General features: G+C 47.5%; 1 protein-coding gene across 1 annotated transcript in view; it reads left to right on the top strand.

The window, feature by feature from the left end:
• Positions 1-12043, top strand: part of ERRFI1 (ERBB receptor feedback inhibitor 1) — a 12674-nt gene extending 631 nt beyond the window's left edge. The window contains exons 2-4 of the mRNA XM_040460235.1: positions 9146-9337; positions 9450-9526; positions 10417-12043. Coding sequence (XP_040316169.1) covers positions 9216-9337; positions 9450-9526; positions 10417-11600 — 1383 coding nt within the window. The 5' untranslated portion in view covers positions 9146-9215 and the 3' untranslated portion in view covers positions 11601-12043. The remainder of the gene's footprint in view (positions 1-9145; positions 9338-9449; positions 9527-10416) is intronic.
• Positions 12044-12084: the final 41 nt, after the last annotated feature.

Genomic DNA, 12084 nt, shown 5'->3' with positions numbered 1-12084 from the left:
GTGTGTGTGTGTGTGTGTGTGTGTGTGTGTGTGTATCACAGCCTCGTACAAATGAAATGACTTCTTAACCATGATTGGTGCTGTATTGGTGCTTGCTAGGTCTTTATTAGGATTTCGTCACTGCTTGAAAGAAACCAGTCTCTTCCCTGATAAAAAATATGAATAGATTGTTAGTCATAAACTCAAGTGCAGTCAGAATAGACTGTAGCTGTAAAAGAGATGTGTTGGTGACTTGAGGTACACCTGCAACACAGGTAGGGCCGGACTGGTTTCTAAGCAACTGTCAGAGGTGAAGAAAGGTGAGGTTAAAATGCCTTTTCTTCTTCTTTTTCTGAAGAACAGTGTTCTGCACGGTTTTCAACTTTTATAAATGTGTAAGAATGCAAAGGGTGTATGTTTGCTGAGAATACTGAAATATCTAAGTTCACCATACCAAGTCTTGCCTCCCCCCCCCCCCCACCATAATTACAGTTTTAAGCGAGGTTTTGCCTAAACAGACCAGACAGCAGGAGGCCGGGTACCCATTTCACTAAATGACCAAATTTTGCTGAGACAGAATAAAATTTGGTTTCTTGTTAATGGTGCTATGATTGGTTACCAGTATGTTATCAAATAGCATAGTCCCATCTCCTCCAGGTATTAGCAGATCTGGAGAGAAATACATACAGGTTTTAGCCTGAACTTCAGACACTCTTTTGTCATTCTCCTCATTTCACACAGGCTTGTTTTCACCTGTGTGTTTCGTGGGTACTGGCTGATAGGTGCTAAGGTCCTGGACTAAGCATTTATAACCTAACATATATTAGACTGTAAACTCCTTCAGGGCAGGAACTCTTCCTTGTACGGCTTCTATCTCACGCAGCCTTGCGCATAGTTGATGGTTGATAACTAATTGCATGAAAGCACATTTTACGTCTTAAAGCTCAGCAGGATTGGACCAGTCACTGATAAGGGTGGAAAGCAGATCTCTTTATGGCTATTATGAAATGTCTGAATTATTCATATTTTCAACAGATAGGTAAAATTACTGTTTGAGTGAATTGTTTTTCCTCCTTTCAGTTCACAATAGATCCTGGTCCCTCTTACCGTGAGGTTTAATTATACTGTAGACTTGAGTTTTTGTGTGAAAACAACTCCTAACTGCTGCTTCTCAGAAGTTGAACCAGATAATACTCCCTTTCAGCTAATACTAATGGTAGCTTTTAAAAGCAAGTTGCCTAAATTACAGGTACAATCTAACATGCTTGAAACTGACCTGAATGTCTACATACCATCAGGTTGCTTTAGAAAGGTGAGCAGAGGAGGGGAAGGTGGTGCCAAGGGTAATTCCAGGAATTTGAATGTCATCAGCTCCCTCTGCCAGAGAAACAGCTCTGCTTTTAATCTAAATAAATCTGAATTGGAACCTCATCATCAGGATTCCTTTCGCATCTTTTGGTGCTGGTGTTTGGCCATGCTTTGTACAAGCTAATGAATAACTCACTAGGTCGCTAGATAAACAAGATCCAGTTGTGGCTTTTCTGGCGTTATCCACACAGCATAAATGCATACTTTGGAAAGGTGGATGAAACTGGTGAGTTTCAGAGTTCTGAACGTTAGTTAGTTGCCAGCGGAACAGAGGAATTTGCTTTAAGGTAGGGAAAAGGTAGTGTGGCCTTCAGGTTTCAGAAGGGAAAAGGATTCTGCGATTTGGAGTCATTGTTGAGACTTCAGTCCAATTCCATATACTGACAAATTGGGTAGCACTACTAAAAGACCAGCGTTCCAGGCCTAAGTGAGTGTATTTGTCAAACCCGGGCCTCTGGCTGTGTGAGTTTTAGCCCTTGTCCACTGCAGAGTGTCATGGTTCAGCATTACAGAGGAAGCAGGAGGATGGTGAGGATGAGAAGACATTGTCCAGAGCTTTTATTGAAGATCCACAGAACATGAAATTGCCCAGCTAGAGATTATTTAAAATACCATTTCCCTGTGCCTGGAATGCTCTTCTGACTCCTCGCATGGCTGCCTCTTTTTCATCCTTAAATTTCAGTTTAGAAAGTCACCTCAGAGAGGTCTTCCCTAACCGCCTGCGTACATCCGGTCTCCCTTCCTGATCCTCCCTTGGAAGTTATCACAATCGGAAATTGCTTGCTTGCTGGTTGTCTCCTCATTAGGTTGAGACTTCCTCAGGCAGCGGCCCTGTCTCCTCCACTAGCATAGCATCTACTCCAGAATAAGCATCTGATAACGACTTGTGAAAATAATTCATCCTTGCTTCCTAAGAATTTGTGAGTGAAACCCTGTGAGTGGAGTTCTGATCTCTGTGATTGACTTGTGATGAGGTCTCGTACATTTCACTCGGCCATTCCTGCATCAGTTTCCCAAGAACATTGGCAAGAGAAGGGAGGTTGTTGCCTAAAATGAAGATGCTTTGGAGAGGAGAGGAGAGGCCTGGAAGGATCTCAGGAAGTGCTGGGTCATAGGGCAGAAGAGCCCCGATGGCCCTTCTGCGAACAGGAAGATGTTTTCACTTCCTCATCCGCAAAATGGACAGTGTCATCCCTGCCTCCTCTTCCAGGGATGTTGTGGGGATCAGGTGAGCTAATGTGTCAGAAAGTGCTTTGTAATTTGTAGCATGCTTTACAAATACAAGATATTCTGTTATTAAGTTCCAGATTTGAAAATAGAGCCTGATTATAATGCCATCGCTGGGATCTGTTCTGGGAGAGTATATTAAAAGGAGGCCCATTGGGTATATTGTAATATCCCCTTTTTATGGGTAAAGACAGATCCGTGTGATCCCAGATATCATGTTGTAACGGGTTATGTAATGGTGGGGCATCAGTGTATCATTAAAGATTGAGGGCTTCAAAAGAACTGCTTGAAGTGGTCACAGAATATAAGAGTCATACCTTCACCCACCCTTCTAGAGGATACATAGGCCAGATGCGCAGTTCATAACTTTCACAGGAGAATTTGAGGGAGGTGAAGTAAAACAGGAAATTTCACAGTCCACGGGTTACCCAAGAAAAACTAGTACCAGGCAGCAAATCCCCAGGACAGTCTGCCTGAGCCACCCTTAACATGAGCCTTGTAGTGGGTCAGACCTTATTCCCAGTCTGGAGAGCCTGAGGAGCGTGGAGGCCCAGCGGTGTGGTGGTGGTGAGAGCCTGGCTTAGCTGTCAGCCCCACAGCTCACCAGCTATGACCCTGGAGCAAGTTACTCACCTCCAAGTGCCTCCAGCCCCGCATCTGTAAATGAAGGTAATGGTAGTAACCCGCCCCACACGGTTGTTGAGAAGATTAAATAAGTTACACATATAAATCACCCAGAACAATGCCTGTCAGATGAGTTTATTATTCTTACTGGCTTTATGTTCATTGTAACAATCTGGAGTTACCCATTGGGTGACTCCAGTGCTCATTAAGTAAATTTAAAGTTTTAAAGACTCCTTTCCCATCATTAGACTATTGTGCTCGTTGTCATTAAGATTAGAATAGAACCCACGTATCTTTTCCATTTGGAAATCTATGTGTGTGTCTAAAAGGAATAATATTTTCCCATCCTGTGTGTGTGTGTGTGTGTGTGTGTGTATGTGTGTGTATTGCTGCTGGTCGGGGCACTCTGTAGGGAAGAGTTACAAAGGACAAGAGACTATCCCCGCTCTCGTACATTTCTGCCATTGCGCGAAGATTGTGTGGGACACTAAGTGAATCAAAAGGCTATTGATGACTATGGCAGTGGAACGAATAGGTTTTTTGTTAGTTTGCCGTTTCTTAAAATACTCAGCTAGAAAATACTCTGGATTATTCCAGAAATTAGGTCACTTAGCTTTGATTTCAGCAGTCTGAAGAGAAATTATTTTCCTTGTTGCCTCAGTTTTTACCACCTACAAGTGGGTCGTTCTGTGCTCCCACGCTGGAGAGAGGTGAGGACTGGAGCTGCAGGGGACAGAATGTTCCTCTCACCACGTAGAACCGTCTCCATCGCTGCTGAAACCGGCACGCTTACCTGGAATTCATGCAGGAGAATTCTAATTACATTTTATTTATTAACTTAATGTAAAAGACATTAAGTTCTCTATGCTTTTGCTATGAAGGCCATTTATGCTTTCTGTGACAGCAGGGTACCACAAAGGAAATTTCTGAACCTCCCCCTTCACTCCCTTCGTCCAAATTGCAGTCTGTTAAAGGGAAATCTGAGAAAAAGCCCGAGTTAGGGCCTTTGATTGTGAAGAGTCCTTTGCTAGTAAGTAAACTCAGATCACGCAGCACCCTAACTGTCGTAAACACTGAATATGTTCGATGAATATGGAATCAGTAAGTTTCTCGTATTACTAATAAAAGTTACAATTCTGTAAAACGGCTAAACTAAATGTTCAGTGTGTCAAATAGCTTGGGTGCTAGTGCTTTAGACACTGATCACAATAAAAGTCATGGATTTTGTTTTGTTTTTAATGTTCTGAAAGGTGATTATTTTAGGCATTTTCAGACTGAAGATAAACACGCAGATGTTGGTTTATTTGGTTGGCTTATCCGAAATCATGGGATTTGTCATGCTCCAAAATCAGTTTCTTTTTACAAATTTTTGGCTCTAAGTAGGATTATCTTTTATCTCCCTTGGTAAGGAAATAGTCGTGTAGGTAGTTGTTAAATAAGGTTGAAAAGACCCATTTATCACCCTGAATAAACAGAAATCAGGTTCTCAAACCAGATTGAGAGAAGGAAATTACATCACACTTTTAAATAAGGAAGCACTGGGCAGAACTGGGTGAGTTGTATGACAAAAATGTGCCCCTCCCCCTCTTGTGGATTGCTTCTGAGATTTATTAATGAGATCTGGTGGCAAGGTAAACACATGTAGGTTACCCTCTGAAGGTAGCCTCGTTTAAAAACAAAAAAAAACGTTTTCGAAGTGACTTCCCTCAAGCTAAAGGCATGTGATTTCACCTTAATAAAGCATGTATGTATGCTCTGTGGTGGTAGCCTTTTTTGTTTTCTTTAAGGAAAGTGACCTTAAATTTAGCAACAAAAACAGTAGGTACAAAAAGGAAGAGTGTGGAAGAGAAGGTGAAATTCGTTATTTTCAGAAAGCTCTTCCCTGGTTGCTTAAGTAAATATACAGTAACAGAAACCAGTCTGCAAATGGTCCATTTTAGGTTTTGGAAATGAATTTAATGCAAATGCCTTGCCTGCTGCTTCCCTGAACTTGTTACATTATTATCAGGAGGTTTATCCCTTAGTTTGCTGATTTACAGTAAACATGAATCTGTCCTGTCATTACTTTTTTAAAAACGAGATTAGTATTTTCTCAGTATCGATTTAGTAAATATTTACTAGAAATGAATGACACCAGGATCTACCCGGGAGTGGAGGTGTGGGGGGAGGGTCCCAAAAGATTTGGAGGATGGGTAAGGAGTCAGGGCATGGCACAAAAACGGCGCAAGAGTGGAGACCCCGCTGTGGCTTTTCAGAAGGGAAGTGGTGAGTGGAGAAGGTGGTGTGACAGATGGCCTCCAAGGACAAGGTGGATTCTAACAGATTTGGGGAAGACAGAAGCCGGAGTTTGAAAAAGGTGGGTCAGGGTCTGCCTTGTTTTCAAGGCCATAACCTGAAGGGCTTTGATTTAGAAGCCCTTGAAGATTTTTGAGCAGTGGAAGATCTGAATTTGAGCTCCAGGTCAGGAATATTGATCCGGTCCTGGTGTGTAGGCTGGATTAGGTATTTTCACACGCAGGGCAGTGTGGTTCCAGTCAACGGAAGGAAGACGGGTTTGAGAAGCTGCATAGAAATAGGCTATGGAACTTGGTCGTTGAATGTATACCTGTAACTCAGGTGAAGAGTGGTGCCTGTGGAAGCTTGATCCTCCGATCCTCGCAGACCCCGAACTGGTTTGGGAAGGGGGATGGGGTGTGAAGTAAGTGACAGGAGTTCGGTCTGTAGAGTTGCAGATGCCAGAGGACCGTCCAAGTGGAAAGATAATCACCAGACAATAGGAAATGCAAAGTGGAAGCTTGAGCCGGGGCTGGAGTGGAGATTCAGGAGAGGGAGGAGCTGTCTGGTAGAGTTGGAGCCATCGCAGTGGATCAAAACTGGGGTGGGGGGGGCGCGAGGGTTGCGAGGAGAGAAAATAGAGGGAGGGCTGCCGCAGGAAACAGATGGTTTTAGGGGATATTATATTTTGTCTTGAAGTTTTTTAAAAAAGTGATGTTAATAAGAAAAAGTCGTTCATATCTGGGATTGCTATTTAACTGACTAGTTGATGGATTTGGGGAAAGTTCTTACACCCGAGGTCATTTAGGCCCCGTCCTACACCGCGCTGCCTGTGTGCACGTTCTCCTTCCTACTTTGTGTTTCGTCCAAGAATGCCATCTTGTACTTAGAGACTCTGATCTGCACACGTACGCGTGTTTCTGCCGTTGCTGCCTAATGAATTGTCAGGTAGACTTAGTTTGACAGTCACACTGGAACAAGATTCGAAACACTGGCTCAGTGGTGTTTCTTTTTGACTTGACGTTGACCTGGCTGATCTTCCCCTAGGAGGAGTGCATATGGAAGGCTTGGGGAGTTCGGAGTTCGGAGGGAGGCGGGGAAGAGGTGGCTTCCTGCCTCCGCCGGCTGCCCCAGGAACACGCAGGAAACGCTTGCTCCCAAACCTACGGCACGTCCCCCTTCCCGAGTCTGCAGTTGGAAGTTATTTTCCAAAAGAGAACACGAAGCTCGCTTCTCCGAGCAGCAAGTAGGAAGTCCGGACAGTTTCATAACATGGCCCATTCACAATTCCCCATTGAAATGTGGAGGCAGGGTCACCTTCTATGAATACACAAAGACACTATTGTGGTCAGAAGTGAGCTGGCTTAGTGAACACAATTCTTTTTATACTAAAAAAATTTTTTGCTTAAGAAAGCTAACATGTCGGTGATGGGAACAATGAATAAAAAATAACTTTCGAGAACGTATACGAAATTTTAAGGGGCCACTGAAATGTGAGTTTAGAATTCCGAGGCCATTCCAGCAGAGGCGATAGTTACACAATCATTCTGTTGAAAGCTAAGATTTAGATGGCATTAGGAGGCTGACACACAGTAATTACGAGAGCACTCGCTGGCCTGCAGACAGGTGGGGGTTGGGCCTCCAGAATCCCCCGCAGCATTTTCCTGTAATCTGGATGAGTGATCTCCAAACGTGTGCTTTCAAACTACTTAAATACCATATTCTTCTTCCTATCTGGCCTTTCGTTTTTACATCACCCTGGATGCCTGCCCCGTGGTCTTGCCCCAGCTTGCGGGGCGCTGGGGGAAAGCGCCACATACCTACAGGCCAGGTGCCTGGAGGGAGCCCCAAGCAGTGTTTTCTAAAAATGGGCTTTCAAAAAAAATTTTTTTGTAGATTTCCTTAATCCAGGTGAGGTAAGAACACAACGTGTTTGATTTCAATCCTCTAAAGACCAAAAATGACAAATCAAAAGACGACCTGCCACTAACTTAGATTTCTTAAATGGCGGGTGGTTGTTTTTTTCCCCCTGTTCTTCATCCTGTATCTTTGAGCAACGGATCACAGAAAAAGGATGCTTGACTCTTTGAAATAATGTTTGAAACCTATTTAAGTCTCTGCCTAACGTATCGAGGCAGCTGGCTTTAGGAGGGTAAAAAGGTGAGGATCAGTGACCAGGACCCATCTGCACTTTGTCCCTGAAACTTTGCTGCTGGCTCTCCATTTCCTTTTGTGTGAAAACCAAACGGTAAACACTCGCAGACTATGTTTTAGCTCTGTAGCTAAAAAAAAAAAAAAAAAAAAAAGACTGTGCTTTATTCATTGTAGACATTGGATGCTGACGATGGTAAAAGTCAGATGGGGTCGGGTAGTAATCGTCCAGCGAGCATTCACCTCTTGAACACTTCCGGTGTTCCAGGTAGTGATGATCGGGACCCAGCCTCTTTCCTGGACTTGCAGTCTAGCAGGTGACAGATTTGTCCATGCAACAACAACAAAATGGCCCGTGTACCCCCTCCACCTTCCACCGCGGATGTTTCGCTCATCTGAGTCACCCCGGGTCCTTGGCACACCACCCGGCTCTCAGGGGGCGCACACCTGCTTGGTGAGAGAATGGGAAAGCCTCGCCAGGTGGCTGTGCACATCCCAGAGGGGGTCAGTGTTGCACAGAGAGTTGACACATTGCGTCCTAGTGTCTACAAGAAAAAGTCTCGACTGGCTATAAGCAAACATGAATATCTGAAGAAAGCGGAGATGGATGCTAACGAACCCTTCTAGAAAGAGGGTGTGGGGCCTGGGGGACCGCAGACACTGGCCATCTGACAAAGACGAGGGCCCTCACACTGAGGCACTACTAGATTGAGGAAAAGGCGCCTGCTTCACCTCTGTAATCCTTGCCTTGCAGCGAGGCAAGACTCGGATCCCCAGGCACTTCGTGCAGAAGAATGTGAAGAATGTACCTTTAAGTTTGTCTTTCTAGAGGGAGGAGGAAGCTGTCCAGTCCTCCGACAAAGCTAGTGGCCTTGCAGAACTTGATTTTTACAGGATAATGGAAATTAGTATCTTCACCTGGAACTCTTTCTTTATTCTCAAAACAGGCAGTACCTGGAGAATTTGTCCTCCTGGGGCCAAGCCTGAAATACAGCCTGTAGACAGCTGCCAGGCAGGGGGGTAACCTGGGGCCGCAGTAGGCTCTCTCGTTCTGTCGAAGCTCTGGGTTTTAGTGAACGTTCGAGCTGCAGTACTGAACGCAGTAATTTCTGAGATCGCTTTGTTGGCTGGGGGGACGGCGAGCCCCATGGCCGTGACCTCCGCACCCTGGAAGGTCGGATGGGAAGTTAGAGAACTGCATGCTGGGGACAGGTGAGCGCGATGTGCTGTGTAGCTGTCTGGCCACAGTGGGAGTCCACTGTTGCCCATCGTACATTATAGCTCACTTTGCTGAAAACGTTTCAAAGCTTTGATTAGTATTTCCCCCCAAAATTGTTCTTAATGTCTCCATTTAAGTACCATCATGAGAAGTGAGAATTCGCTCATGCGAAGATGTCGGAATTGAATGAACGCCTGTCACTACGTTTTTCTGCCCGGCATCCCCTGAAGTTCTCTGGTACTAGCTAGTGTGGGTATTTCGGAATTGTTTATTCTCTCGTCTTTTTGTCATCCCCACCCCTAGGGACCTCGAGCTGCTGGTTGGTGACAGATCCCTAGGCGTCCCCAGTGAGAGACCTCCAGAGTAAGGCACAATGTCCACAGCAGGAGTTGCTGCCCAGGAGATTCGAGTCCCATTGAAAACCGGATTCCTGCACGATGGCCAAGCCTTAAGGACCGTGAGGGCCTGCTGGGGCGGCCGCAGCGAGTTTGAAAAGTGAGTGCGGGACGGAACGTCCCCTGGAATCTCCCAGCCTGTGATTTTAAAACAAGACCGAGAATATGGTGGCTACTCACTCACGATCAAGGTGTTTTTCCTTCCCTTTCAGTCACTTTTTGAACATCGACCCGATAACCATGGCCTACAGCCTCAACTCTTCGGCCCAGGAGCACCTCACATCTCTTGGTACGTGTCCTGAAACTCCACGGGGAGGGAGCTGGTGCTTCAAGGGGAAGTTGACAGTGGGGATGGTGCTGGTGCATCCTCCGGGGTGACTTTTGAGCGAGGAAGCCACCTGAACTATTTCCAGCAGTAGCCTGACCCCTAGTGGCGGCAGGTTCTGAAGAGAACGCGTTGGGCCCTCAGCCTCCCCGCCTTCACCCTGACTCACTGATGCCCTGACGACCTGGGTGCAGAAGCGCCGTCGTTCACAGTCCGCGGGTTCTAAGCCCAGCTCTGTTCCATGTTTAACTTGTGGAGACCTTGGGCCAGATCCCTCCCCTTTCTTACTGGTGTTGGATCCCCATGTGAGGGAGATCAGGGAGTGTACGTGTGGATGAACACTTGTGAGGGTGTTCTCTGCTGTCTGGTGCTTGTGACGTGACCGCTGTGGTCCTTAGATTTTTGTCAAGAGCGCGTAGCGCATCGCAGGCAGGTCCACACTCTCCTAATGCCGTGACGGCTCCAACCGTGAGGACCCGGTCTTATCTCCCTCACAGCCTGCGTGCCTCGTATTGTCGCGTCTCTTAAATGGCTAGGCCGGTGTGGTGTGGTATTCACGTAAATTATATGCTGCTCCCTTCTGCGAATTTTGCGCACGTCACCAGACCTGCCCGGGATGTGTGGGTGTGCACCGTGCACACGGCCAAGGAAGATAGAAGAGATAATTTGTTCTTTGAACCAGATCATGTGCATTAGCAATCTTCTGGCCTCTAATTACACCTGTGGCCGTCGCCTGGGTGTCCTCGGGATTGCCGCGACCGAGTGTCGGATACCCCAGCAGAAAGCTGCCGGAGCCTGGGCGGCTGGGGAGGGCACGGCGGCTCTTTGGCTAACCTCTGTCTCGTGCATTCCAGGGCGCGCTGCGACGTCCGCGCCAAGGAGCGGCAGCCACTTTGCAGAGCACGGCCCCTCCCAGAAGCCCAGCTTGGCCCCTCTTATCATTCCCCCGGGCGAGCACCCGGGACCGCGGGAAGAGGAGCGAGTCGCGTGTGGTTTTAGGAAACTCTCGGTGAACGGCGTGTGTGCTTCTCCCCCTCCGCTCACACCCATAAAGAGCCCCCCTTCCCCCTTCCCCTGCACGGCCCTCTGTGAACGCGGTTCCCGGCCCCTCCCGCCACTGCCCATCTCCGAAGACCTCTCTCTGGACGAGACAGACTGCGAGGTCGAGTTCCTAACCAGCTCGGACACGGACTTCCTCTTGGAAGACTGTACGCTTTCTGGCTTCAAATATGATGTTCCTGGCAGGCGAAGCTTCCGTGGGTGTGGACAGATCAACTACGCGTATTTTGATACCCCAGCTGTCTCCGCGGCAGATCTCAGCCAGGCGCGTGAGCAGAATGGAGGTGTGCAAAATTCAAATCCTCCTCTGCCTCAGACCCACCGGAGATTAAGAAGGTCTCATTCGGGACCAGCTGGATCCTTCAACAAGCCGGCCATCAGGATATCCAGCTACATCCACAGAGCTTCTCCGAACTCCGACGAAGACAAACCCGAGGTGCCCCCCAGGGTCCCCATTCCTCCTCGGCCCGTGAAGCCAGATTACAGAAGGTGGTCGGCGGAAGTCACTTCCAGCACCTACAGCGACGAAGACCGGCCTCCCAAGGTACCACCGAGAGAACCGTTATCACGGAGTAACTCCCGCACGCCAAGCCCCAAAAGCCTTCCGTCTTACCTCAATGGGGTCATGCCCCCCACGCAGAGCTTTGCCCCTGACCCCAAGTACGTGAGCAGCAAAGCTCTGCAGAGACAGAACAGCGAAGGGTCTGCCAGTAAGGCTCCCTGCATCCTGCCCGTCATCGAAAATGGGAAGAAGGTGAGCTCGACACACTATTACCTACTACCTGAGAGACCGCCGTACCTGGACAAGTTTGAAAAGTTTTTCCGGGAAGCAGAGGAAACAAACTCAAGCACCCACACCCAGCCGCTGTCTGCTGACCGCGGTACAGCCTCGGCCGCAGAAAAGCTGGACTCCAAGACAAGACTGGACCTGGGGGGCCACGTGAGGCGTAAACACTCGTCCTACGTGGTTTCTCCTTAGGCTTCGGCGTCGCGGGTCAGCGGGGGTTCCGTGGGAGCGAGTGGCTCCCCAGCCGCCCTCCAGGCCGGTTGAGGTTCGCAGGAAGAGGTCTCGGATTGCAGAACAGAACAGCTGAACCCTCCGTCTTAGAAAGGGTAGGGGTGGTCGCGGGGCGATCTCGGGCCGAGAATCCCCGATCGTGCCGGCGTTGGAGAAAAGTCTGTTCCGGTCCGTAATTTAAAAGTGGGCGGGCAGGCAGGGAAGGCTGGGGAACCTTGGACATGTGCATACATTATAGGCCTGTGTAGAAACTCGTGCTGTAACCATAGACCGTAGCTGCAGGGTAACCAATTAGTTGCTACCTTAGAGTAATATATATTCAAGATGGTAAAAGCTGAGGGGGCAACTCCTGACTGAAAATTGAGCGAATGGAAGAAAACACAGTATTGTTTAGATCAGAATCATTAAAAAAAAAAAAAAAAAAAAAAAATTTTTTTTTTTTTTT

Source organism: Herpailurus yagouaroundi, unplaced genomic scaffold (genome assembly GCF_014898765.1).
Source record: "Herpailurus yagouaroundi ecotype Mexico unplaced genomic scaffold, PumYag 77, whole genome shotgun sequence".
Classification (NCBI taxonomy): Eukaryota; Metazoa; Chordata; class Mammalia; order Carnivora; family Felidae; genus Herpailurus; species Herpailurus yagouaroundi.
The sequence above is the reverse complement of the archived record's forward strand: the minus strand, read 5'-3'. Positions and strand labels throughout refer to the sequence as shown.